At 41.5% G+C, this 23,388-nt stretch overlaps 2 protein-coding genes across 8 annotated transcripts in view; one reads left to right on the top strand and one right to left on the bottom strand.

Moving 5' to 3' along the window:
- Positions 1–5,176: 5,176 nt before the first annotated feature.
- hadh (hydroxyacyl-CoA dehydrogenase) lies at positions 5,177–16,018 on the top strand. Its single transcript, XM_046047949.1, has 8 exons — positions 5,177–5,373; positions 11,950–12,078; positions 12,164–12,321; positions 12,591–12,717; positions 14,840–14,929; positions 15,014–15,086; positions 15,408–15,524; positions 15,709–16,018. Exons 1-8 carry the CDS (start codon positions 5,257–5,259, stop codon positions 15,825–15,827), a joined length of 930 nt encoding a protein of 309 aa, XP_045903905.1. The 5' UTR covers positions 5,177–5,256; the 3' UTR covers positions 15,828–16,018.
- Positions 16,019–17,810: 1,792 nt separating this feature from the next.
- The window catches only part of lef1 (lymphoid enhancer-binding factor 1), a 44,423-nt gene continuing 38,845 nt past the window's right edge, over positions 17,811–23,388 (bottom strand). For all 7 annotated transcript variants that reach the window (XM_046048447.1, XM_046048444.1, XM_046048443.1 and 4 more), the window contains one exon: positions 17,811–19,284. Coding sequence is in view for 1 of the 7 variants with exons in the window: in XM_046048449.1 (XP_045904405.1) it covers positions 19,205–19,284 (80 nt within the window). In the remaining 6 variants the exon portion in view is untranslated. The remainder of the gene's footprint in view (positions 19,285–23,388) is intronic.

The raw sequence follows: 23,388 nt of genomic DNA, 5'->3' as shown, positions 1-23,388 counted from the left end.
TTAGGATTGCGGATTTGGGGATTGAGTTGTGTATGCGAATGAGGAGGCGTGACCCAAAGGCTGCAGGGAGGGTCTGACAGCTGAGGCGCAGAGGTACTTTATGGACAGCAGGGGGAGCTCTGACTGCCAGCACACTGCGATGAAAGCAATCAGAGGGAGTGAGCAGGGCTGGAGGGAAGAATATCATTTATAATACCATAACTAAAAGCGTACAGGACATTTTATCTCACTTAGACATAATTTACTCTTCATTAAAGACTTGTATTTTATCTTGCAGTGTTTCTATATGATCTATAATTACCTTGTTTTATTCTGCTCATTATATTATGCATATAAATAGCACAGAGGTGTAGTCTGATTGAAGCTGATTGTCTTTTATTTTCACCATATATAATTGCTGCTGTTGCACCTGAATTTCCTTTAGTGCAGTCTTATCTTAACTAGTAGGCTATATCATACAGCCTATGGACAGTTTCTATGATCATGTGTTGTGCCATACCTTATTTGCTTCTACTGGTAGGTGCTGCTGAAATAAGAAAGATATTATGGCTAATTTGGCTTTTAGTTATGATTATGTAGTTTGTCATTTGTTCGGTCTTTTCGAATTTGCTAATTTGTAGAGACAGCGAAATAAAAGTAGAAATATGCATAACATTTCATTATACTTCCAATTTTAAGATAATAAAATGTTAAAATCTGTGTGTTCTTAAATTATGTATAGAAGCTTCCTACACCAGGTAATGACAGATAGAGACAGCGACGTCATCTCACAAGTCCTGACCTGCACATTTTATTTGAGTCATTATTTTCATCCTGAAAACAAGTCTTTTAAAAACTATTTGTAAGAAATAAATATTTTCCATCTGAGCTCTGAGTTTTGCAGTTAGAAGCAACATTATATATTTAACACAGCCCTGTTCGTCCCCTTTTAACATTGATCTGAACTGGCAGTGTTGACAAAACCTGGACTCCTCACATGGAGACAAAACTTAGGAACTTTGTTCCATAGGGCAGGAAAGTTTGTAGTCTCTTTCTGCTACACACAGAACATAACAGATAGTTAAATATACATTTGAATATGGTTAAATAAAAAATGGCCTATACAGTTATTATTTTTATATTTTACCAATATACATATGCACCCAGGAAGTAATTGTCCAGTGCATTTTCTTAATTTCTGTCATGGAGAATATACAGCAGTAAGATTGTAATGATAATATAGTTTTCTCCACAAGAATCTTTTTTTTACTACAATATGTTTTTGATCATCCAGTACATGATTGTGAGACCTCAAAGCAAATGTTATAATTGCCAGTTTAACAGTTGTCAAGAGACACAGAGAATGTTCTGCCTGTTAGATGGGAAGAGAGTCCTTTAAGACACGGCCACAAAGCTGTTTCAATGCTGCGGTTAGTCCTGAAGCCAGATTGATACACATCATATAGATTGTGAAGGGACAGGTAACTATGCAGTTGTTTGTAGACAACCTTTTCAAATATTTTACTAGGAAAAGGGATATTGGAGATTGGTCTGTAGCTGTTTATCACAGATGGGTCTAAGGGTTTCTTTTTTTTGTGGAGGAGCAGGTGGAGGAGTTTAGCTGCTGTATCACCTCTTTTGGATCATTGAGGTAGTAGGTGAAAAATTATGCATTGTGCCCACAGTGTTGTGATGATGTAGGGGCATTAGATGAACAAGAGACTAGGGTTGGAGATCTGAAGGCGTCTGAAGGAAGTTTGTAAACAATGTCAGATAAGATGGCGTGGGCAGTGGCGAATAGGAACGCATGGCTGGCTTTCCAGCAGAAGGCAAACTTAAGGCAGAGGAGCAGGCGGTGATCCTAAGATACAAGAAACAAAAGGTTAGTCACAAAGAAAACACTAGGAAGCAAAGGAGAGATGATGAGGCAGGAGCTTTGAGTTGATTTAGCCTGAGATGTGAAACTGAGTTTTCAGTTCTTAAACAGCTGATCAAAACTAGTTCAGTCAACCCTGAGTGTGTTCACTGAGTTAATAAGTGGGGAATGCAAAGAAAAGTACAATTCACCACGGCAATGAGTAAATAAAGAGCAAAGTCTCCATTTTAATCCAGTGGCGCTAGAAATATCAATTCATGCTAACATGGACCATTTCATTTATCTTAAAAAACTGTAATGGAGGAAGGATTAATGATTCAACACTATTAAATTTGATTCAGTGAAGCACATTCATTGTCTAATAAAGTGCTGATATCCCTCTGTATGTTACATTGGATTTATTTAGCTGTAACCTGATGGGGACAAAATGCAGGTGGCAATAACTGAAGATGAAATTATGAATCAAACAGATAAGACAGTTTACTCAAAGACCTGTGAATGTAAAGTCACAGTCCAACCCATTAATAAAGATTGTGGTGACTTGCAGTTGAAGATTAGTCTATGTTCAAATGGACTCTATTTTACATGCATTTTGAAGACTTTGAAACTCCATTTAGTCCATACCCAAAGTTAATCATGTACATCCAGTTTTGGTTACTGTTTTAGTTAAAATCTAACTAGCAGCTACTAAGCCTCTAGTGTTGAGTTTATGCCCTAACTCAGGAGAGAAGTAATTGTTGCACATCTGAATAAAAACTCAGTGTGGCTTTGAATATCTTCAATAAAATCTGCAACATACATAAACAGATTGAAACATTGTTATCAGCACGGTCAGTTCAGACTCACGTTAAGTTACAGAAATGCACTGCCATGTTGAGGCTGCTCATATAACTCACTAACAGTATAGGCCTACTTATAAAGGAAAACATTTGGCACAACTCCTACATTATACAGATTAGTATTGTAGCTCCTGTTTATTACAGCTGCATTTACAGTCATGTTACAGGCTTTACAGACACAATTTCTTATATGTACCGCCACAAGGTCTTAAGCTGATAATACACCGAGCAACTTTTAGAACAATGTTGCCGTCAATGGTAACGAGTAAAGATTACTATAGTAATCCCCTTCCCCCACTACTCCGTACCCGCCCCACCCGCCGCTATCCATTCAAAACACAGTCAGACTTGCCACCAGCAAGATGGCCCAGCAACATTGCTCAAAAAGTTGCCCCATGTATCATCAGCTTTAATGTCACTGGCAACAGTTAACTTAAGTTTTAGGTTAACAAAGCTAATAACAACAACTTCACTGGTGCTGAAACATGCTCAGTGGAACTGAACGGCCTACTTTACCACTCTATATATATTATGTTTGCTTGCTACATACCTGCAACATACACAAACAGATCGGTACATTGTTATGAGCATGGTCTGCACTGCCTTTTTGAGGCTGCTCCTAACATAACTCACTAACAGTATACTCCCTCTTGTGGTAAAAGTGGGATCTAACGCTTACTTTTTAACAATGCCCTGCCTGGGTACAGGACACTGGAGCACAATACATAAATAAACAATACCAGGAAGCAAAAGTAAGGCTCTGGCTATTTCGGAGCTGGCTCATAGGCAGTTAAATAAGTGACCAGTCAATCACTCACACACTCCACATCAGTCGCGGACAAAATGTAGCCTATAGAAATGTTTAGGGAGAAAAAAATAAGTTGCCATGATCATATTCTGGGTTATTCAATAATGAATTTACAATCAGAATCAATAAATATAAATGCAGATAATATCAGTATTGTGCCAGCAGAAATTATCCTCTGCCTCTGAGCAGGACATACAGTAAATAATTTTTCGTGTGCAGGTGTTTGTTAAACAGGTAACAGCGAATCATGCTGCTCTGCACTGATAACTGTGAGACTTTATTAGCACCAACACTGTGCACGTGTGCAGACACAAACTCCATCAAAAGTCTCTACAGCTGTTTGAGCTGACTGTCGCCGTCATCAGAAATGGACGTCGCTTTACATGACGCCTCAGAGGAAAGGACGTCTCTTGTCTCTAAAAATATATTTCCTCGTTCCTTCTCTCCTGCTTTCCTTGCGTCTCTCCATGCATCCCCCGGTGGGCGGGACTAAGACGCAAGTGAGGGAAACGTGGAGCACCCTGAGAAAGGCCCACAGAGTAGCCATGAGCGAGGATACACAAAGCAACCTTCAGGAATCTTTTACTGGCCGACACGCCCTCTTGGACTGATCTATCACAACATCAATGAAGTTTCATACTGTAATGAAGACGATAACAGATTAACCTCAAGTTCAGAAACAACTTTTATTTTTGGTTTTCTGATTGAGAATTCACAATCAGAATGTCAATAAATACAGATCCAAACAATGAATAAATTATAGGCCTACAGGCTAAACGTCAATGATTCCTGTGCATCTGAACAGGGAACACAGTATAAATACAGAATGCAAGTTGTTTATCATGTGCAGGTGTTTGTTAAACAGGTAAAGCCACAGAGAGAAAACATGCTGCTTTAACTGTGAGCCTTTATAGTAGGCTATTAGCACAGTGCACATGTGTGGGTGCAGACACTAAACCAAAAGTCTGTACAGCTGTTAAAGCCGACTGACAGTTGCCAGCACCCTCAGAAACCAAATTCACTTAGTAGGAAAGGACTTCTTATTTCTCTGAAAACAAATTTCCTCCTGTCTTCTGTCCTCGCATGGTTTCCTTGGGGGAAATACGCAAGTAAGGGAAAGGTGGATGCAGTTAAGAGCCTTGAGATGTGGTCATGCTCTTTAACCTAATAACACCAAAGTATATCTATGTGAAAGGTCATGTACTTCTCCGCGTGATCACGTGACCGTTGACCTTCCTCTTCAGTGATGGAAATTCCGACTCTTTTTAGTGAGCCGATCATTTGGCTCAGCTCAGCAGTACCAGCTGGCTCTTTAGGCTCCAAAACGGCTCTTCATTCAGCTACCACTGGCTTTTATCATTTAGCCAAATTGACCTATGATTGGTTTGTGTCCACATAACTTAAATAAGCTTTTACATTATATGTTATATTATTATTGGACATGCGTATTGAATTTTATATTCATATTGAACTATTCAACTAGAGCCTACTATTGTCTGGCGCAACATACACAAGTCCCACCATACTTGACTGATACTGTGATGTTTGATTGTCCTGTCCTGTTGTTCTGTCTTGTATTCATTTACAAAAACAAAAGCAAAAACAAGTCGGCTCTTAGGCGGGAGCCGGCTCATAAAGCCGACTTGTTCGCGCCCGACTCGTCACTATTGCTCTTCCGTTTGCCCTTCTCACTGGGTGCACGGTGCTGTTTATGTCCCGAAGAGATCCTGAAGTCCGTAGCAAGACGACACATCATGGCTTTCTTCACTCACCAAATCTGCAGAAGTTTCTCGTCATCGGCTGTCAGGAATGTTGTTATAAAGCATGTAACAATCATCGGAGGTGGACTGATGGGTGCAGGAATAGCACAGGTAAGTGACTAGCAAGTAACTAGCAGTTAGCATCATAGCTAGCCAGCTGACAGCCCCGCTGGAGAGGAGACAGACACGGGAGGTCCCAAAGAAACGCGCAGGGTGTTTGAAAACACGTCCATAAACCATAAATCTCCCCACCTCTTCTGTAGACCAACGCACAGTGCTTAAACCTAACCAAGTAGCCTACCTTTAGTGCCTACACCTAAGTTAACCAAACTGCAGCCGCTTCACATTATCAACAAAGCCTCTGGCGCTTAACCATTTGGGTCACAGACTCTGAGTGTGAGACTTTTAAACTAGGAAAACATTATTTACCTATTGTTTGCACACACTGAAAAGTGAAAACGTTGCTGGCAGTGGCACGCAATCTGACATCAGACACAGCGGGTTAACGGCGTACACTCTGACGTCGCAAGGCAAAACCCCCCTTTTTTTTGTCTACAGGACAACACTGCAACCAGCGTTTCTGAAAATCCCCACCCTGGCATGAGTTTTCAAAAATGTTCGGTTTCAGCGACCTGATACTGCGTTTCCGTGTGTAGGAACGGCCCGAACCGCGTAGAAAAAGTCACTGTTAAGAAAATACCCGTGTTCGTGTGGACAGGGTCTAAAAGACAACATGTTGTGTGTTACCTGTCATCTAGTCATCTATCATCTAGGCTAGTTTAGTTTCATATTTCCTTGGATAATGCTTTTTCTTATCTCACAGCACAATCGCCCTTTGATCCCACAAAGGAGTTGTGTTAAGAGATAGTCTGGATGTCAATCACTAAACAACGTTGTTTTCCTTGTGGTGTGACATAATAAAAGACAAGACAGGTGAAGGGTTCAACTCAGATGCACTATAGGGAATTTGGGAAGGTACACATTTTGCCACAAAGTGTACCTCTCTGAATTTGTTCTCCAGTAAACAGCTGTTGGAGAACTTCAGCTGTGTCCCACTTATACAATGAGGGTATACAATGCCACAATATGCCATTTGCTATACTGTATCACAGTTCAGTACAAATAAATCAGTTTAATTCAATTAAATTTTATTTATATAGCGCCAAATCACAACAACAGTTATCTCACAGCGCTTTTCATAAAAGAGCAGGTCTAGACCATACTCTATGATGTTATTAACAGAAGCCCAACAATTCCCACCAAGAGCAAGCACTAGGGGACAGAGGCAAGGAAAACCTTCATTTTAAGAGGCAGAAACCTTGAGCAGAACCATGGCTCAGGGTGGGCGATCAACTGTCTTGACTGGTTGGGGGTGAAGGGGGGAGAGAGAGAGAGAGAGAGAGGGCAAGAGAGGAACAGAGAGAAAAAGAGAGGGATGGAAGGAGAGAGAGGGGAGGGAGGCAGCCTACACAAGGTAAAGAGGTAAAGACAGTAAAGGTGATGTTGCTATAGACTAAATGAAAAATGGTATAGATATGTATAGTAGTGTTAATGATAACAATCGTAATGTTAATGGTTATAATAACAATAGGACTAGTAACAATAGTTGTTGCAGCAGAGGGTGTCGAGCAGGAACACGGGGGCAGCAGGTGACTCGCAGCCACAGATCCAGACTCCACAGCTCCAGAGCCAGAAACACCTGCAGGAAGTGATAGGAGGAGAGAGGAGAGGGACGAGAAAGCACAAGACTACCGGAAAGGGGAGAAGTTGTGTTAGTAACATGCAATAATGGTATGAGGTTGCATACAGAGGGAGAGAAAGTAGAGGAGAGAGGAGCTCAGTGCATCATGGGAAATCCCCCGGCAGTCTAGGCCTATAGCAGCATAACTAAGGGATGGTTCAGGACTCACCTGAGCCAGCCCTAACTATAAGCTTTATCAAAGAGGAAAGTCTTAAGCCTACTTTTAAATGTAGAGATGGTGTCTGCCTCCTGAACAAAAACTGGAACCAGGTTGCACAGGAGAGGAGCTTGATAGCTGAACGCTCTGGCTCCTAGTCTACTTTTGGAGACTCTAGGAACCACAAGTAACCCTGCATTCTGGGAGCGCAGTGCTCTGGTGGGGTAGTAAGGTACTATGAGCTCTTTAAGATAAGATGGTGCCTGACCATTAAGAGCTTTGTAGGTAAGAAGAATGATTTTAAATACTATTCTGGATTTTACTGGAAGCCAATGCAGAGAAGCTAAAACAGGAGAAATATGATCTCTTTTCATGGTTCCTGTCAGAACACGTGCTGCAGCATTCTGGATCAGCTGAAGAGTCTTAAAGGACTTTTTCGAGCAGCCTGATAATAAAGAATTGCAGTAATCCAGCCTAGAAGTAACAAATGCATGGACTAGTTTTTCTGCATCATTTTTAGACAGGATGTTCCTGATTTTTGCAATATTACGTAGGTGGAAAAAGGCGGTCCTTGAAATTTGCTTAATGTGAGACTTAAATGACATGTCCTGATCAAAGAGAACTCCAAGATTCCTCACAGTGGTGCTGGGGGCCAGGGCGATGCCATCAAGGGAAACTATATCTTTAGATAATGCGTCACAGAGGTGCTTAGGCCCCAGAACAATAACTTCAGTTTTATCTGAGTTTAACATTAGAAAATTACAGGTCATCCAGGTTTTAACATCCTGAAGGCACATTTGAAGTTTAGCTAACTGATTAGTTTCATCTGCATAACAATGAAAGCTTATGGAATATTTCCTGATAATATTGCCTAAAGGAAGCATATATAAAGTGAAGAGGATTGGTCCGAGGACAGATCCTTGAGGAACTCCATGACTAACTTTGGCGTGCATGGAGGACTCATCGTTAACATGTACAAACTGAAATCGATCTGATAAATAGGACTTAAAGGAACCGCTCTAAGCTGGTTTATTGCCAATGAAATGTTCCAGTCTCTGTAATAGAATATGATGGTCAATGGTATCAAATGCAGCACTAAGATCTAATAAAACCAGTACAGAGACAAGTCCTTTGTCTGATGCAATAAGGAGGTCGTTAGTAATTTTCACCAGTGCTGTCTCTGTGCTATGATGAGCTCTAAATCCTGACTGAAAATCCTCAAATAAACTATTGCTCTGTAGAAAGTCACACAGCTGTTTAGCAACGGCTTTCTCAAGGACCTTAGAGAGAAATGGAAGGTTAGATGTAGGTCTATAGTTGGCTAAAACATCCGGATCAAGTTTGGGCTTTTTCAGAAGAGGTTTAATTAACAGCTACTTTAAAGTATTGTGGTACATAGCCAGTTGATAGAGATAGATTGATCATATCTAGTAGAGAAGTGCTGACTAAGGGTAAAACTTCTTTAAGCAGCCTAGTTGGGATGGGGTCTAAGAGGCAGGTTGATGGTTTAGATGAAGAAATTATTGAAGTTAGTTGGTAAAGATTGAGGGAAGCAAAGCAGTCTAAACATATATCTGGTTTTACAGCTGTTTCTAAGGTTCCTGAGTTTAGAGATAAGTCAGTGCCAGCTGAGGGCAGGTCTTGGTGAATTTTGTTTCTAATAGTTAGAATTTTATCATTAAAGAAGCTCATGAAGTCGTAACTACTGAGAGCTATGGGAATACTTGGCTCAAAAGAGATGTGACTCTCTGTCAGCCTGGCTACAGTGCTGAAAAGAAACCTGGGGTTGTTCCTATTTTCCTCTATTAATGATGAGTAGTACGCTGCTCTGGCATTACGGAGGGCTTTCCTATAAGCTTGCCAAATTAAACGAGAATTTTCCAGTTTGGTGGAACGCCAATTCCTCTCAGATTTCCGTGATATTTGCTTTAATTTGCGAGCTTCAGTATTATACCATGGAGCTGACCGTCTTTGTTTTATTATTTTCTTTTTTAGAGGGGCTACAGAGTCGAGTGTCATTTGCAGCGAGCCTGCAGCACTATCAACAAGATGATCGATTTGGGAGGGACTGAAATTAGCATAGAAGTCCTTCGTTACTTTGTGACTTGATAATGAATTTAGAGCTGATGGAATCGCATCCTTAAATTTAGCTACAGCACTATCAGACAGACATCTTGCGTGTAGTTCAGCAATACAAACTCAAAAGTTATCAGTGGTCGGATAAAGAGGGATTCTGTGGGAACACTATTAAATGTTCAATTTCAATACCATATACCAAAACAATGTCGAGGGTGTGGTTAAAACAGTGAGTTGGTTCATGAAAACTCTGAGAGAAGCCAATGGAATCTAACAGAGAGATAAAAGCAGTACTAAAGCTGTCATTCTCAACGTCCACATGAATATTAAAATCCCATATAATAATAACTTTGTCCGTTTTACGGACTGAAGTTGACAAAACTCGCAAATTCAGATAAGAATTCAGAGTACGGACCAGGTGCTCGGTACACTATAACAAAAAGAATTGGTTTCAGTGATTTCCAACTTGGGTGTGAAAGACTAAGAACAAGGCTTTCAAATGAGTTATAATTTAGTTTAGGTTTAGAGCTGATTAGTAGACTAGAGTCGAAGATAGCTGCAACTCCACCTCCTCGGCCTGTGCCTCGAGGAATGTGAGTATTAATATGACTGGGAGGGGTGGATTCATTTAGGCTAACATATTCTCCATCACCCAGCCAGGTTTCAGTAAGACAAAATAAATCAATATCATAATCTGATATTAGTTACTAGTACACCTTTAGAAGAGAGAGATCTGAAGTTTAAGAGTCCACATTTAATTTTCCTATTCGTTTGCACTATTGCTCTTGTGGTTTTAATTTTTATGAGGTTTTTATGCACAGCTCCTCTTCTGTTTACCTTTGATTTAAATAATTTCGATGGTCGGGGGGCAGACATCTAGGATTTTCCTCTCACTATAGGATTTTCACTAAGTAACTCCTGAAATGGAGGAGCAGAGAAGTGTGTTAGACTGTGACTCTGCCTCTTGGTCTCAACTCTGGGTTGTCATGGATTTGGTCCACTTATAAACTTTTTTTTCTAGAAATGAGAGCTGCTCCTTCCCAAGTGGGATGGATGCCGTCTCTCCGAATCAGACCAGGTCTTCCCCAGAAAGTCTGCCAATGATCTACAAAGCCCACATCGTTTGCTGGACACCATCTCGACAACCAGCGGCGGAATGACGACATGCGGCTATACATGTCATCACTGGTCAGATATGGCAGGGGTCCAGAGAAAACTACAGTGTCCTGCATTGTTTTTGCATATGTACACACCGATTTAACATTAATCTTAGTGACCTCCGATTGGCGTAACCGGGAGTCATTACAGAGGACGTGAATAACAATCTTACTGTATTTACGTTTATCCTTAGCCAGCAGTTTCAAATAAGACTCAATGTCGCCCGCTCTGGCCCCAGGGATGCACTTAACTATGGCCGCTGGCTTCGCTAACTTCACGTTTCTCAAAATGGAGCTGCCAATGATCAGAGTTGGTTTCTCAGCGAGTGTGTCTCCGAATGGGGAAAATCTGACGTGAACAGGTTGATGGTGCCCCGTGGGCTTTGAATGCTCACGACTATTCCTCCTTCGGACAGTCACCCAGCCACCCCTTCCTGGCTGCACAGGAGATGCCGGGGGACGGCTACCACAGTCTAACTCAGGCCGTTCCGCACCGACTACCGGGGACTGGCTAGCTACAGTAGCTAAAGACTGATCTACCAAGGTGCGGAGCCGGACTTCTAAATCACTGAGCCTCGCCTCCATGTCTATAAATAAACTACACTTATTACACGTACCATTACAGCTAAAGGAGGCAGAGGAGTAACTGAACATCTGACACACCGAGCAGGAGAAAGTAGGAGAGGGAGAGGGAGAAGCCATCACTAGCTGCTAAGCTAAAGTCGCTAACGGCTAAGCTAAAGTACTGTAGCGTTAGCTACCAAAACTTTTGAACAACTATGAGATTGAACAGCAGTCACTAAAAGAACTGTGAGTGCTTAAGCAAAATTACTGTAAGAATAAGCATTTAGCGGACAATTTACTTTACTGTTTTGTACTAACTTTTGTACAAACAGGCCTACTTTTTTTTTGTTGTCAAAGATCTTCCTCAAGCTGTTTCACCACCGCTGGCAATGTGCTTCATGAACAGCATGCTCAAAAATCTTTCACTATGCATACTGACTTTTTTGAGTATCTTTCCTCTAGAGCTGCAACAATTAATCGGTGACGTTGGATTAGTTGTCAACTATTAAATTAATAACTAACTAACTAACTATTTTGATAATCAATTAGACAAAGACAAATTCTCTGATTCCAGCTCCATAAATGTGTATATTTTCTGGTTTCTTCCCTCCTGTGGACAAAACAATACATTTGAAGACATAATTTTGGTCTTTGGGAAACACTGATCGGCATTATTTGACCATTTTCTGACATTTTAAAGACCAAACAACTAATCAGTTAATCAGAAAAAAATAATCAACTGATTAATCAACAATGACAATTATCGTCAGTTGCAGCCCTACTTTACACATCCCTGGTTTCTGGTTACATTTGCTGTTTTAGGTCCTTATTGAGACTGCCTGCTATTAAGCCAGAGAAGACAGGCAGCCACTATCCTCCACTATAATCATGAGCAGCAGTTACAAAGAACAGTGTGAACAGTATTCCACCTCAACATAACTGATATTGATACATATGTATCTAGTTATCTTAAACTGATTTCTCTCTGAAAGGTTGCTGCATCAACTGGCCACACGGTGACGCTGGTGGACACAAGTGACGACATCCTTAAAAAGGCTGTCAAAGGAATTGAAGGGAGCCTTAAAAGAGTGGTCAAGAAGAAGTTTGCTGATAAGCCAGAGGTGAGACACAGTAGGACACCAGACCAAAGAAAACAGTGAATGGTGAAGAGTGAAATTAATGTGAGATATTGCTTTTTTGTTTCAGGCAGGTGAAGAGTTCATCCAGAAAGTCCTGCAGAATTTGTCAGTCTCAACAGATGCTGGATCTGTTGTTCAGGGCTCGGATCTTGTGTTGGAGGCCATTGTGGAAAATCTAAAAATCAAACAGGATCTCTTTGGTCGGCTTGACAAGCTGGCACCAGTGTAAGCAGCGTCCCATGTCTGTATCATTTATTTTATGTGTGTTTATAAGCAAGTGCAGCAAAAGTGTAGCAAGGGTTTTATGCCAACCAGAAGCAACATTTGATTGCTGTTTGTTCTGCCTGTCATAGTGCTGTGTGTGTGTGTTCCTACTTCAGTTGTAAGTATTTAAAAACAAGTTCAAATGGAAAGTTCTGAATAGCACATTATTATTGACAGCTGTCCATATATTGTGTTATATGCTGTCTATCTTTCTGCACTTGGTATTTTAGACACACCATCTTTGCCAGCAACACGTCCTCTCTGCCCATCTCTGACATCGCCAGGTCCACCAACAGGCTGGACAGATTTGGCGGCCTTCACTTCTTTAACCCGGTCCCTGTGATGAAGCTTGTAGAGGTGGGGTGAAAATCATATTGCATAACTCCATTTGAAGTAATGTCAAAATGCTTAAAAACAAATGTATTTGCTTGTTTAAAATAATAAATAACAGTTCATTGATTTACCAGACATTGAACTACTAGTGGGCTGGGGGGGGTTAAAGGAGATTTATAATATGCTTATTTGACAGTGGAAATGAATGATACCACTCTTATGTCTGTATGATAAATACAAAGCTACCCAAATCAGCCATTTGGCTTAGCTTAGCACAAAGACTGGAAACGGGGAAACAGCTATCTAATAATAACAAATTCTGCCTTGCAGCACCTCCTTCATTGACACATTATATGTTATCTTATATCTTTTTGTTATAGATTAAACAAATGAGATGCAACATGTTTATTAGTGAGTTGTTGGTAGGGGGTTTGGTAAGCTTGGACCATAGACTGTATATAAGAAGTGGACGTAGTCATTGTGACGTCACCCATTGGTTTGTGGACTGACATTTTGAAGCCTCGAGTTTGGCAGACAGGGCACCAGACATGACCGTGTTTGCACGTGATGGTGGAGCTAATGGCCGTGTGTTGAGCTAGCCAGCTTGCTTAGCTAGGTGCATCTGTAATTCACGTTAACTGTCATTTTAACAGGGCTGACAATTTTAAGCTTTTTCAAATTTACACAGTGCTGTGTGTACAAGTTACTCTAGCCTGATTGACAGGTTGCCATGGTAACAACTTGTCAATGACAGATAATCCCTGCTTTATGGTCTATTTTCCTCTAAATTGGACCATAATTTACTAAATGAACATCATGTTGTATTGAAGAAGACATGAAACTAGCGATTGAGACCATAAACTCATTAGGAAAGTGTTTACTGAGGTAATAAATCCGGTGAGAAGTAGGGTCATTTTACCATTATTTCTAATGGAATCGGACTTCTTTTTGCAACCATAAGAGTCGCCCCCTGCTGGCCGTTCGATATAATGCAGGTTTTAGGGACTTCGGTGCCCTCAGTTCTCTCCCACTAAATAGCACTATACTGATAGGAGCCGTCAGTGTGTAATCGGTTTGTTTGGAGGGAAGGATCTGTCCAGTTGCATTTGCCGTTTAAAAGAAAAAGAACCTGCCAAATGATGCAATCATCAAGTGTGAAACAACCGTGTTTGACCGGAGACAACACTACATTGTTGAAATTTATGCAGTATGCAAGTAAGCACATAGTGTACACAGTGTACTACATGTATCTGAATTGAGACATAGCACCAGTCTTTGTGCTAAGCTAAGCTAATTGGCTGCATACAGACATAAGAGTGGTAAATATCGCTAACTTCCAGTAAAAAAACAATATTTACAGTATTGAAAAATGGCTTTAGTACTATTATTAGTAGTGGTAGTATTGGTGGTGGCCAAGGTAGCAATATTTTTAGTATTAGCATACGTTTATTTAAATCATCACCTGACAGCACACTTTGTTCTCTTGTTCCCTGACTAAACTGTTGTCCTATATTCATTGTTACGGCCGTGGGTGTGTTTGTGTAAGAGGCTATTTTTTTGAGTTGATGTTTATTTTGACATTACATTCAGTTAGCTGACACTTTTATCCAAAGCGACTTACAATTGCTATATATGTCAAAGCCTCTGAAGCAACTAGGGGTGTTGCTTAGGGACACATTGGTGGTTGCAGTGGGATTCGAACCTATTCGAACCCGCACCAAGGGCATGTGTCTTATCCACTGCACTATTCACTTTTTGCACACTTTGGGCAGTACTGAGACAGCATTTATACAGGAAGTGTAATGTAGTCAGGTGTGTTGCATGCCAGGTGAGGCGTTCAGTGTTTTTAACTGTGACCGTGGTCTGCAGGTGGTGTAGCAGTGGTTCAAATTTGGTAAATGTGTGATTGATGTGCTGTCTGTGTTCAAGAACCTGTAAGCAATAAATGAACAGCAAAAGTAAAGGTCAACATCTGGACATTGTAATTGGACTGTGCTTCACACATCCAATGCTTGCAGCACGCGTCAGTTGAGGACCCCGACATTGCAGCACCTCAGTGACTAAGTGGACAGGGGATTTCCAAGTGGTGTGTGTAACAGTCATTGTTCTGTTTTCCTTGTGTTGTCCTGTTATTCATCTTTCATAGGTCATTGGAACCTCAGCAACAAGCCAAGAGACGTTTGATTCCCTCCTGAACTTCAGCAAAGTGCTCGGAAAAACTCCAGTGTCCTGCAAGGTACGATCTGATGCCATTATAGCTGTATTCACTTAAAATATATTTAATAGACCACTCAGCAGCATCCAATGTGTCTTTATTCAGGATACACCAGGATTCATTGTAAACCGCCTACTTGTTCCTTACATGCTGGAGGCCATCCGGTTGCATGAGAGGGGTATGTATACCAGCGTGAGCACCAGTTATGTCAATAGTAAGATCGCCATAGTTTGTGATTCGGGATCATTCACCACAATAGTGTCCGTAATTATGTTTCTTTGGGATTTAAAGTGGAAACGCAAGACTGTAAAATAATCTGTCCTTTTTTGGGGGGGTTTAATGTATCTGTGCTTGCCTTTCTCTGATGTCGTGTTCATGTTTCACTATCATGCAATGGGGCTCCAATTCATTTTCCTATTTAAAATATTTTTTTTATTTTTTGATTCTGCAGCACTGCTTTGGTTACCATTATGTTGTATTACCATGTTTTTTTCCTCAGGTCATGGATCCAAAGAGGACATTGATATTGCAATGAAGCTTGGTGCAGGTTACCCGATGGGACCCTTTGAACTAGCGGACTACGTAGGACTAGACACCACTAAGTTCATCATTGATGGTGAGTAAAACTACGTGGAAAATATAGTGTAAATATTGTGTGTATATATATAAACTGTGATGCCTTTAATTTAAAAGTGTGATACGACAAAACTGCTGCAAGGAAGGAGAAACAAACTTAATTTGAATGATCTGATTAGATTAAATGTAAAATACTGCTCCTTTTTGTTATTGCATATCTTCAGGCTGGAGCGCAATGGATCCCGACAACCCACTCTTTGCCCAGAGTGAGTCGCTTAACAAGTTGGTTGCAGAGGGCAAATATGGCAAAAAGACAGGAGAAGGATTCTACAAGTACAAGTAATTTGGTTTTACAGTGTTGCTTGTTTTGTGGGTATACACTAGTCAAACTTCATAAAATGAGCCATCCAACAAGGACTGATCAGAAATGGAAAAGGATTCCTGTGCCTTCTACATTAGTCGACTTCTGTCTGTCGGTCCACTGAATGATGTCTTTATATGTGTGAAGAGACTATTAAATAGATTTTTCAAATACTTGGTGTCTGTTCTTGTTGTTGGCGTGCTTTGCAGATACACATAACATGCCTCTTATATGTACCAGCATCAGTTCAAAAATAGCACAAACTTGTATTTTGCAATATCACTGAGATGTAAGATAAACTTTCAATATGAACTGGTTGTGCCAATCAGTGCAATAGTCAGCTTTTACACTTTACATTCAGTGTTACTTACCAAAATGCATCATGTGCATCTTTTGAGCTTTAACAGATCTGTTAAATGCATTTCCTTCCTCATAAAACATTTGCAAACACTTTTACATTTTAAAACCTGTAAAGTGTTCATCCAGGTTTACTAGCCAGTTGTCATCTTCCTCGCCCCTGACTTTGCTAGCACGTTGCTGCTCATGTTGGTGCGTTACCACCACCTGTTGATCAGCGGAAACCACTGGCTTGAGCATGCACCGTGTCATGGAGCTTGTGGGCCTTTCTCATTTCCCAAATTTGTGCCACTTCTGCTCCTCTCTCCTCGCGTCGACTCCTCGAGCTTGAATCTCGGGTGGGAGGGACTAAGACGCTGTGCAAGGAGCAGAGGAGGCACAAATTTTGGAAATGAGAAAGGCCTCGAGTCTGTGCACAACAAACGAAACAACCATTAGAGGTCACACTCCACAGGGAATCTTAAAGAGATCCCTTCCTAACATGCTTCAAATGGAGGAGATGAGGCAGAATGGACAGTCCTCCATCCGTTCAGCTGTCTAAAAATCAAGTGGCTATCGTCCAGTTACTTTTAGTACAGTTTTTCTGTTTTGCTATCCTTCCACTGTACCTTCATATAAACTTTTAAATACTTTATACCCCATCACATACATTGAAATGGGTATTTTAATGACCAGAATGAACAGGAGGAAGGATTACAGAAAGCAAAACCTGTTTCAATGTTCGTAAGGGCACATGAGTAGTTTGTTGACAGACCTGAAACATTATGAACCTTCCAGCCCATTTTCAGTGTAAGAGCACTGACCTGGTGAGTACAGGTTTCCTTATCACACTTGTGGAAGTTGCATCTTTGACCACAATTGGCCTCCAAACTAGTTGTGGTGTACCTCCATGTCTTAAACTGATATTTAAGGTGGGAAACGTTCGCCTCCTCCAGCAGATGAATGTGAAACTGCACAGTGAAGGTCAAACATCAAAGTGAAGTAACAATAAGCAAAACACATTTGAGTGGAGGGCAACTTTAATGTACTTTATATTATACTCTAGCTTTTTTGTATTGTTACTTCTGTCCATGTTAATGGGTAATTGGTGAGTTTTATCCAAATCAAGGCAAAGGCTAAAGGGCATCATTCAGATTGTGCGTGTCATATTTTCTACCGCTTTGGAAATGTTCAGCCATACCACTTGGTTACTTCCCTGTTAACCCAACAGGAACACAAGGTGGTGCTGTTTTACTGGAAATAACACAGAATTGGACTATAAATAGAATTTCCTTTGATCTTGGCTCATTCATCAAAAATGAATTCAATTGTTACCTTAAGAGTTTTTAATTGTTTTCACAATTGTTTTTAAATTGAGTTTCATTATCACTGCAATAACGCTGTATCAATGTAGCCTCAAGCATTGTGTGCTTCTGGAGTTTTAATTGCTTGTCAGTTTTTTTAAGCTTTTTAAAGTTTCCACAAAGACTAAACATGTTATAGCCAATGTGTTTTTCAACACCAATATATAGCAGTACCATCTTTGCATACTTACATTATAATCTCCAAGGATGACACAGACCATTACATCTGGCACATCTAGCTCTGGTCTTTACACCACACAAGTGATCAAATGAGCCAATGGTGCCTTTTTTATTTTTCTTACAAAAAACAAAAACATGTTGAAACAGTTCAAATATGACCACTTGGGAAGCCAAATGCTATACCAAGATGACAGTGACCCAAAATATGATAATAAAAGAAAAGGAATTCATCAAGTAATACTAAAATAGAGCATTAAAATCAAAATGTTACAGAGATGCTTGCATGGAATAAACAACATGGCTAAAGACCACACTATTAGCTACCAGAGAGAAAAAGACAAAGGTCCATTGCAATAAAAGAAAGACTGCCAAGTGCTGGGGTAAATATATATATCTGCTTCATTTGTCATGTTTTAGAACAATAAAATATAGGCCTCTGAGCTACCACTCTCGCCTTTGTCCTAATGTTGCCTGCAAAAATACCAAGAAAAGTGACATATCCTGACAGTTTTAAAAAGTACACATACTGAGCATTATTTTACATCTGAGCAAGACTCGAGGTCACTATTTGTTACAAATAGTTATCAAAAGAAGCCTTAAGTTTCAATTTTCTGCAAGACGCTTCAACAAGAAAAATGGCTTTCCTGTGTCCAAAGCTTATTTTCATATATACCACTATATATATAAAAAAAAAAAACAATATTTAAAAAAACAAAAATCACTAAAATATACACCGAGAAATTCAAACAAGGGTTCAAGATACAAAAAAAGCATTCAAAATAAAATAAAACTCAGTCTGAAATGAAAAGCAAATCAAAATGTTGATCCTTTTTTGCACCAACTGGTCAGCAACAAGCTAAAATGGCATCTTGAGGACGTTTCTTAGACGAGATGAGATCACTCCATCTTCCTTAGTGCAGTCTAAAAAGAGGTGTTTGGTCGGTCGGGCGAAATCCCAAATGGTCTCAAAAATCCAGGGAGAGAGAGAGACAGACATTGGGGGAGGGGGGGTGAACTATACAAAAGGAACCGAGGTGACAAATAAATTACAGTAACGTAGAAAAAGGTGTTCGGGCGGTGCAGTGGTGAAGTTTGTGCGCACATCAAAATTGCTGCTGTTTTTCAGTGCAGTGCCTTGGATTGCAGTAAAGCTGATTGTAAAGGAAACTGACAAAACACAGACGTCAAATTTGATGTTATCTGGAGTTTCGGTGAGAACGTGGTTGTGTGAGGGTGCTCCTTACTAATCATGATTGTCTTGTTCAGTTCAGTGTCTACAGCAGGCGCCTTCAGGAAGGGAGTAGAATCAAACAGTGAAGTAATTTTGGTGGTGGTGGTGGGGGCATGTGATTGTGCTGAAGGAGAGGGAATAAGGTTAGGTGGGGTTGGGAGGGATGTGTGGGTGGGGTCGGAGGGAGGGGAGGGGGTCCTCTGAGAACTGGAGGCGTCAGTTTGGAGATTTAAGGGTCTTCATGGAATCTAACAGGCCTCCATCTCTAGCAGAGGGCCCGTAGCTGCTGCCTTCGCTTTGCATGTGGAGAAATTGTTACGTTTTCCTCCTGAAGAAAAAACAGAAAGACAGGAACAAAAGAAATCAGCCACACTAACTATGAAGTAACTTCAGCTGTAAAAAAAAAAAAACTGTTGGTCCTCATCAGTGAAGGGGGGGGAAATAATTTAAAAACACATTAGTAACCCATACCAAACACTGGTCACATTCACGTCACATTAACCACAACCAGACATATCAAGATGACTCAGAATGACTCCAGAGTGTCTCATCATGCAAGCACGCCTACCCCGGTTCAGGGAGGGACAAATTGCTGCCATTATCATCTACATAATCAATCTTTTTTTTGTTCCTTTTCTTCATAGTCTTACAGCTGATTGAATGAAAGCCTTTGCAGCAGTGTTGAGCAAAGCACTGAACTACAGAGGGGGGTTATAGGTCAGTGACAGGATGTGGGCCGGCCTTGCTTTGATCTAGTCCAACATGAGGGTTGCAGTGACCCAGCTGGCAGTGCTCGGGTCTTCTTTGCCCTCCCCTGACTGACTCATTCCTCCTCTCACTCTCTCAAGATGAGCACCCAATTGTGTGGCTTCTGGTTGACATTTAGGCTGCCGCTGCAGGTGGGCGATGGGAAAACAAGACGAGGAAATGCTCTCCACACAGGGAGGATTCGCCATATTGACCCAGTTGGTTAAAACAAGCAGGGTTCATGGGACTATGTTGGTAATTATTGGAGCCAACGCGGTTCAGGTGCAGGCTGACGCCGTGGTGTAAAAATGTTACCTGACTGCTCAATCTACTTCACAGGACTCTCGTGAAATTGGCCCCTTTCCCTGACAGGGAAACGGTTTGTCAAGCTGCAAAAGTGTTCTTTTCCCTCTCGTGATCCGGGCTTGAGCTAACATAACAGAGTTAGCTTCAGTTATTGACAAGCCAAGGAGAGTTATTTTAGACCCGAGCAGCATCAAATAGAATCTGTGATCAAAGTGGAGAGGCAGAGACAGAGGTGGATGGATGCCTCCTGCGACTAAAAAGATATGGATGTTTTGTGAAGACGAAAAAAGGAAAAGAAACGGTATTAGTTTGCTTTTCCCTTGTGGCAAAGCCAAGAGTGTGTTTTTGTAGGAGAGAAGTCAGCTGAGCCCTGCTGCTCGCTGCATCTTAACACTCCAAAGTCTTAATACACACACACACACACACACACACACACACACACACACACACACCCTGCAGACTGCTTTACCACATGTGGATAAAAGGGAACAGGACAGAGGCCACCTTTCCCGAGGAGAGCTGACCCTGTGCTGCACAGAGCTGAAACTGAAAGGAGCAGAGCGCTTGGAGAGAAAGAGGAGAGCCCCTGTCGCTTTTATTTACCTCCGCCGCCCTCTCTCTTTTCATCCCAGGATCTTAAAGCAGGGCCGCACGCCCGGCACTGCACCCTGTTTCCTGGGGAGCATTTTTCCTTCCCCCACCACAGACATGAAAAGCGCTGGCCTTCCTGCCTGGGGAAGAGGCCTGAGGGGCTGCGGGCGAGAAGCGCGCACGTGTGTGTGCGTGAATGTTAAAAAAAAAAAACGAACAAAAAAAACAGCAGGGGTGTGTACTTGCGTGGTGGTTGGTTGTAGGGGGCACCAGGCCAGCTCTTCACAAGGTCCAGCTGACACAAACACTGGGATTCAGGAGCAACTTGACCCCCCTCCTCTCCCCTCACCTCCCTCCATCTCCTCCTCCTTCTACATTAGTGCTCAGGAATGCCGGCTGGACTTTTTTGCAGGAAATGAAACGCTCTTCTGTTCAGAGGGCTAGCGAAGGTTTAGCCCCCACCCTCCCAATTCCTTTCCCTCTACGAGGCAGAAGGAGGGAGGGAGTAGGGGAAGGAGTCGGACAAGCTCTGGCCCCGCTTTTGAAGTGTGGGAGGTTAAGATAACTGGCACAACCTTGCATCTCAATCGCCGCTTTCACCTCCCAGGCCAAATCAAAGCACCCACAGCTGGGGCCCGCCTGCCTTATGCCCCCTAACCTCCAACCCACCCACCTCCTCCGCTCCCGCTCTCCCTACACGCAGCTTTGGGGTTGCTTTTGGTGCCATTAAAAAGGAAAACACCGCCAACAAATTACTCTAAAAATAAGCCAAGTGGAGAGAGGTGTCTCCAGCACAGGCTGAGGCGCAGACTTTACCATGGCAGAGAGGAGAGCGGGGAGCTTTGGAGGAGAAATGAGAGCGAGGGACTGAAAAGAGAGCGATAGAGAGCAATGCAAGTAAAGAAAGATGTGTCAGAGTCTTCTTAAAAGATTAATGTAGTTTATTACAGTTTAAATCTTATTTCTGTAGTTTTGGCCGTGATTTTTATCATGTTATAATAACATTGTAGTCACCACGTTTATTGTTAATATCTAGGAACACTGTGACATCACTAAAAATAAGTCAGACAGGGCAACAAACAACTGCAGTCAGATGATTAGACAGGTTGTAAACAAGTCAACAGCTCAGTCTGATTATCTAAGACACTTTATTTGAAGGTGAAACTGAACACATCTCCAATTTAAGTAATTATTCCTCATTGCACTGGAACGATGTGCGCACAACTTTGTTTGTACAGCAGGTCGAACAAGGAAGTTGGTCTGATAAACCGTGACGGATGTTTATAACACAGCCTGAGTCGTCATTTTACTGTCTGATCGTCAGACTGCACATATTTCTTGCGCCATTGGACTTCTTTTTCAGCAATCTTCCCGCGTTATCACATCTAGGCAATTAACAGTGAGTACAGTCTTATTGTTACAGATAGGAAAGGAAGGACCAAAATTAGGAAAATTACACCTACATTGTAATGTAAATTAAATATCAGTGCAAAAAAATTTTCTTACTGACTTACTAAAAAATTGGTTCACATGCAGGTTAGTTCACGATAGACACTACTGAGCCCACTCTGGAGAGATTCACTAATGATTTTCCATTCATCTGTCAATTATTCAATTCATTGTTTGATTGTTTAGTCAAACGATTAGGAAATTGTGAAGGGCATTTTTTTAAACTTTATTCTGAAAAGTAACAGTCAACAACCCAAAGATTTCCTATTTATATGATCTAAAACAGACAATCATCTGAAACCAGTGAATGTTTGGGCAATTTTAAGTCACTAACAAGCAAAAATGCAAATTTGTTTGCAATTAACTTTCTGACCATCAACCAAATGATTGATTCTGATTGATGAACCATGGCTGATAAATGTCATTGGTTCAGATAGAAACAAAACCAATATTTTTGTAAGTTTCTTTCATATTGTGTAGATGAATGCTGAAACCGTGGCCTCTTTAATTTCAACCTGAGATCCAGCAAACCCTGTGCCAACTCTTTGTTACATCATCCGCCGAGGTCCGTTCAGTCTGGCTCAGACTAACAGACTCGCAAGCTCTAGTAAGTAATTGTCCACACACTCAGATTAGAGTCTGGTGCGGCAGCGTGTCTTGGCAGTGACCTTGGACTGGATCGCACAGCAGGCTTTGATGACACCTTTTCAAAAAGGAGACTTCTCTCTATAAATTTGTTGCAGTGCCGCTTTTAAAGACAAGGGGCAAAAAAATAAAATAAAATGAGCAGGCCAATAAAAAAAAAAAAAAAGCACCTGGAAGACAAAGCGATGTTTGAAACAAAATGCTTGCACCGTCAGCTCTTTCTTTGGCTCTGAGACATTCAACATAAAAGTAACAGCACCTTTAAAAAAAGAAAGCTTTGATATTTTTAACCTCCAATCAAAAGCTAGGCTCAGGGGACGTATATTTTTTACAGGGGCTATCAGAAACAATCAAATCAGTCAGGAGGGGCTGAAACTAAACGAGTGAAGGGGAAAAAGAGGGAAGACAGGGTATGTGTTAAATACTGGAGAGAAGGGAAGGGTGGGGTCTGATGGTGGTTAAAAGGGGAAAGGGGAGGGGGGAGTCACCAAAACCCCAAACCTCAGGCATGTGTGGGTGAGACTAGGGGAGTACAGGAGAGTGTGGAAGGAGGGGGGAGGTAGTGGGAGGCGTTGCCCACATCTGAAGCGGCATCGCTGGGGGCCCGGGCAGCTGAAGACTGGCTGGGTGCCCCTGCACAGCTCAGTCTGAGCCACTGCAGCCCGGGGGAGGTCGGGATGGTGGGGGGGGGGGG

This window comes from Micropterus dolomieu, linkage group LG04, assembly GCF_021292245.1.
Source record: "Micropterus dolomieu isolate WLL.071019.BEF.003 ecotype Adirondacks linkage group LG04, ASM2129224v1, whole genome shotgun sequence".
Taxonomy (NCBI): Eukaryota; Metazoa; Chordata; class Actinopteri; order Centrarchiformes; family Centrarchidae; genus Micropterus; species Micropterus dolomieu.
The sequence above is the reverse complement of the archived record's forward strand: the minus strand, read 5'-3'. Positions and strand labels throughout refer to the sequence as shown.

Bases quoted from the DNA above. Each gene is read 5' to 3' on its own strand.
- hadh (XM_046047949.1), top strand. From the start codon at position 5,257: ATGGCTTTCTTCACTCACCAAATCTGCAGAAGTTTCTCGTCATCGGCT. The intron at 12,322-12,590 runs GTAAGCAGCGTC...TTGGTATTTTAG, and splicing joins CTTGACAAGCTGGCACCAGT to ACACACCATCTTTGCCAGCA. The intron at 12,718-14,839 runs GTGGGGTGAAAA...CATCTTTCATAG, and splicing joins CTGTGATGAAGCTTGTAGAG to GTCATTGGAACCTCAGCAAC.